At 35.6% G+C, this 4,703-nt stretch overlaps 1 protein-coding gene across 5 annotated transcripts in view; it reads right to left on the minus strand.

Annotated features, from left to right (window-relative positions):
- LOC107613763 overlaps nucleotides 1-4,235 on the minus strand; it is a 5,905-nt gene extending 1,670 nt beyond the window's left edge. For 2 of the 5 annotated variants that reach the window (XR_002353038.1, XR_002353035.1), the window contains exons 1-6: nucleotides 3,902-4,235; nucleotides 3,119-3,390; nucleotides 2,262-2,922; nucleotides 1,841-2,040; nucleotides 1,497-1,741; nucleotides 83-1,214 (exon numbers count right to left, since the gene is read on the minus strand). Coding sequence is in view for 1 of the 5 variants with exons in the window: in XM_021109981.1 (XP_020965640.1) it covers nucleotides 520-1,214; nucleotides 1,497-1,741; nucleotides 1,841-2,040; nucleotides 2,262-2,922; nucleotides 3,119-3,390 (2,073 nt within the window). In the remaining 4 variants the exon portion in view is untranslated. Of the gene's footprint in view, nucleotides 1-17; nucleotides 1,215-1,496; nucleotides 1,742-1,840; nucleotides 2,041-2,261; nucleotides 2,923-3,118; nucleotides 3,391-3,901 lie in introns of those variants that run through there. The other 3 variants (XR_002353036.1, XR_002353037.1, XM_021109981.1) reach the window with 3 other exon arrangements.

Raw genomic sequence — 4,703 nt, forward strand, 5'->3', positions numbered from 1 at the left:
CATAGAACAAAATTGGGTAAAATAAAAGAAACAAAATCAGCATATAAGTATAACAGTAGAAGTTGCACTTCAAGAAAATTACTTCTGCAGTTGTTGAACCTCAGCAGGGAATATATATTCTTTTTCTGCTCTAGCAAATGACTGCTCAAGGATCATGAAGTAAGATTGATTAAAGAGAATTTCTTTGGTGAAGAGTAGAATTGGATGAAGAGTGAAGATTTTTACTAAATTTATAAAGAACATGTGCATTGCGCATGATAATTTTTTTGTGTGGTCTTTTTCTTTATTAAAATAAGTAATCTTCACTCTTCATCAAAATTTCACTCCTCACCATAGTATTACCCTTGATTAAAGAAGCATGAGAATGAGCTTTAACCCAAACACAATCAATCTTCTTTCAAAACATGCCAATCAGTGCAGCTACTGCCAAGTGGGAGGACTTGTAGCCATTTGATAAATTAAATCAACAGCTTTGGCTGGAGTAAATCCACTTCTCATTCCATTCAAAAACACCAGCAATCAATGTAGATGCTGAAAAAGGAGAGGATTTATGGCCATTTGAGAACTTAAATCGGAGGCTAAAGGCTGGAGCAATCCACTATTTGACAATTCTTCCAAGGCTTTAATGTCTTGTTGCAAACGAGCCACATGTAGAACGGTATGATCAAGGACTAAAGGATCATCTGGTGGATTATGGAGAAGGGTGAGCAAAGCCTGTTTATAAACTTGAGCAGACAACAATGGCCTTGTAACCTGCCGACTTCTACAGAAAGTTGCCACCTTGATTACATGTTTACAAAGGTTTCCCAACCTAGACCAAGAACAATCACAAAGTGAAAATTCTGAGCCAGGATTCCAAACTGTATACACCAAGTTTCTGTCAGTCTGAGAAAAAACTTTTGCGTGACAGAGATTTTGCTCATCCAGTATCACATCAACATCTGGAATATTGAGCGCGTGATACCAAGCATTGGCAGATAAAGATTTGTCTTGTAGATTCTCAAAATAGCCAGTATCTAAACTGTATTGGTCTAGCCAATACAAGGAGAGAAATCCAGTAGTTAAAGTGTGAATTAACCAGTCAAGTCTTGGCCAGAAATTAGCATTATTCTCTTTCAAAAGTGTGGATTTTAATTTTATGTGATATGATTCTATTGCAGCAAGTGACTCGGGCATTGTCAACGGTAGTGACTTTATGCCATTAATCCACATATCTGCATGAGAAAGCACGGAAATACTATTATATCAAGAAGTACTATTCATTTTAAAGATGTTCGAATGAATGGATACTGTGGTAGTTATAATGACAAAAGTTAGCCAATTGAAGATATGGTTGTGAATGTTGCTCAGCAAAAACGGAACTGAAATGAATGAATTTGATCAAAATCTGGACCACATAAAGGCCAGATTGGGAATGATTACAATGCAGGCTACAATGCAAGTGTTGATATTTCCTCAATGAATACAAAAGAAACCATCCATCACTTGCAAATTACCTATACTTGGTAGCCACTTGCTCTTGAAATAGTCCATGAAAGCACATTGATCAACAAAAATTTGCATAAACTCTTCAAGTGCATCCATAGCATTTGGTCCACATCTTGTACAGTAAAGAATCCATCCCAGGTGCCGTAACATCTCCCTTTGCACCTCAAAGTTGCAACATGTCTTAAAAAGCTTTTTGATCCAAGAACGGCGAACATGCCAGGCACATAACAAGATGCGACACTGGAATGCCTCTCTACAACAAGCAAGATCTCATAACATTTGATATTAAGTGGTTATTGCACCAAAACAAGATTTCCAAATGAAATTAAAAGAAATGCAATAATGTTTTTACCTTATGGTATTATAGTCAAAAGATGGATTATCCAGTATAATAGCACTAGGCCTCCATCTAGGATCCTTGGCTCTTATCTTTTCAGATAGCAATGCAATCCATTTATGTATGTCTTTTCCAACAAAGGATGAGGTGATTATCCAAGCAACTGGAATTGCATTTTGAGATGAACCAAAAACAAGTAACGAACACACTGGATACTGTCAGGGACGAGAAAGGAAAATATAAGACATTATACAATCCTGCAGCATGAAATAATTAATTTTGAAGTTTCTAAATTCACTACATCTGTTTCTTGTAAGCATGAATTTTATTCTCGACCGAAATTAAGGGTAAATAAGCTAAACATATAATTAAACAACAGATTGTAAACAACTAGCTTCCTTCTTGAAAAGGTACATACAAAAACAACATGCAATACCTTAAGCTTCTTCAAGCCAAATGTTGAATGAAAAGAAATGAAACTGTTATTTCCATAGCGAATCATCTGTTGCAGCTGCCAATCTGTCTGTATGCCCAAAACAAATGATTGTGAACCTGAGTTATCTTGGTGATAGAAAACATGCTTCTGATGGCGTTGGACCCATATCTTTACACTGCATTCATCGTTTTCCTGCAGTTCATGTGAAGAATTACGGATACTCCGTTCCATGTTGCGCACATCATTTCGAGTGAGAAAATCATCACGGTTTTGGGGTCCACCTTGCTTCTGCATCACCTCTACATGGTGCTGTATTATGTTATCAAGAGATATCCCAACATAAAGCATAGACATCACTTTCTGGCGTAACTCATCGGAAATGCGTGGAGCATACATAGCTCTTGTTCCTATTGCATCCCTATCAAGTATTCCATGACACGGTGCCCCTGTTTTATCTACATGCCTTCTTTGGTTATATATGATTAGAGCAAGAAGAGGGCGTGTATATAATCTTTTAACAGTGAAATGGCAAAGGCAGCCTCTCATCATATGACGCCTCCCTGGTCTGCTTCCCTTCCCTGAAGCAGGCTTGGTACTTTTGCTATCTCCTATGCACGAGTCACCTTCTCGATAGTCCTCAGGACCATAAGAACACCAGTACCTGAATCAATATATGATCTTGTATTGTTAATTAAAGGAATCTTTTCATACTTAAAGACAATTTTTTATAACTTGAGAATAACAATATACATCACTTTGATACGCATATTTTTTCTCTCTTAATGTGAACTGCAAACCATATAACTTTAATATTATAAGTTTATAACAGTATAAAAATCAATTAAAAGATAACATACAAGGTATATTCAAGATAGCCGTCAACCCTCGGTTTAGTGACGCTCCCCTCAGGTCTCTTCCTCCTTGATTCTACACGGAAGCTAGCAGGACATTCTGGATTTGAAGACTCCCCTTTCACAAAATCATCCACTCTAACAAAAGGAATCAGAGCAATATCATCACCCCCTTGGCGACCACCCTCTAATTTCACCCAATTTATGTGAGCAGCAGAGAACTCAGCACACCGGGGATCTTGAACTGGAAGGTTTAGAATGTCTTCCATTCTCGGCATCTACAATTCCAAACAGAAAGTGTCAGCTATATTAAAAACTATATGTGCATTGTATGGACTTCTGAAAGAAGCTATGATCAGTATGAATTTTCATCTCAGCTCTCACCAAAGATAAGAAAAGATGCAAATGCAACCTCTTTGCCTTCCGAACAAGGCATGAGAAAGTGTATGCTACATCATTGGTGATGGTGGACCTAGAAACTAACTAACTACCATTCATATCTCATTTCTTTCAGCATATAATTTCTTCAAAAAATTATAGGGACATCTCTCCCATATATTCCAACATAGTAGATAAATTTTAGAGTATTGTCATATTTTCCTAAAAATCCTCCTAATCTAAAATCCTAATCACAATGGCATGAGTTCTAACTTCAAATTGTAGTCAAATTCTGAATCAGAAGGAATATTAGGCAAAGCACAATAATCATAAAAACGAATGATTTTTTTATTTTTTTTAATTTGTCTTCAGATATCTCTCCAAAACCTTTGAATATGATATGAAACTAACCTTATCTCAAGATATTGGAGCTATTCCTCCAACAAGCTTATATAGCAATTCGAGTTTGGCGCTTAGAAATTTTTAGGTATCAGAATAGAATAGAAATTAAGCATGAAGCACTGAGTAAATTGGAGGAGTGATAGTGGTTCTTAGCCAATTAACCAGTGTAAATGCAAAGTTGTAAACGTTACAGAATGAAAAATGTAAACTCAATTCATTATTCGTCTACACTGAGAAACTCGCCATTGGTAACACTAACAGTCATCGCAGAGAGAGAGAGAGAGAGAGAGATGATCAGATGAATAGTTTTTTGTTTTTTTATTTTTTGTTTTGTTATTTCGGAATATCTTCGTGGAAAATAAACCAAAAACTAAATAGTCACCAAAAAATAAAAAACCAAAAACTAAATGCTAAAAAACAAAAAGTACCGCTTTAATTTTGGGATGGGCTTTGTACCCATTTATGTGGCCAACTACAGAGCTTGGGTTTCTAAATTCATATTTTGTTATTTCTGCGGTATATGTATGTCTTATTTCGCCAAAAATTAATCATTGTTTGACCCAAGAAAATATAATTTTGTTTGGTGGCTGACTGGGTATCAAAAGAAATAGTTTATTATTCCTGAAAAAAAAAAGAAATGGTTGATTGAATACAGAAAGAAATTGTTCTATAATACCAAAAAAAGAAAGAAATTGCTCCAGCAATGTGATTCAGTGGTAAACTCGACCGAAGTCTTAAAGTTTTCCTTGAGAGTTTATTTAGAAGGTTTGGAATTAAAAGTTATTTAAAAATAAAATTTTTTTTGTCTTTA

Source organism: Arachis ipaensis, chromosome B08 (genome assembly GCF_000816755.2).
Source record: "Arachis ipaensis cultivar K30076 chromosome B08, Araip1.1, whole genome shotgun sequence".
Taxonomy (NCBI): domain Eukaryota; kingdom Viridiplantae; phylum Streptophyta; class Magnoliopsida; order Fabales; family Fabaceae; genus Arachis; species Arachis ipaensis.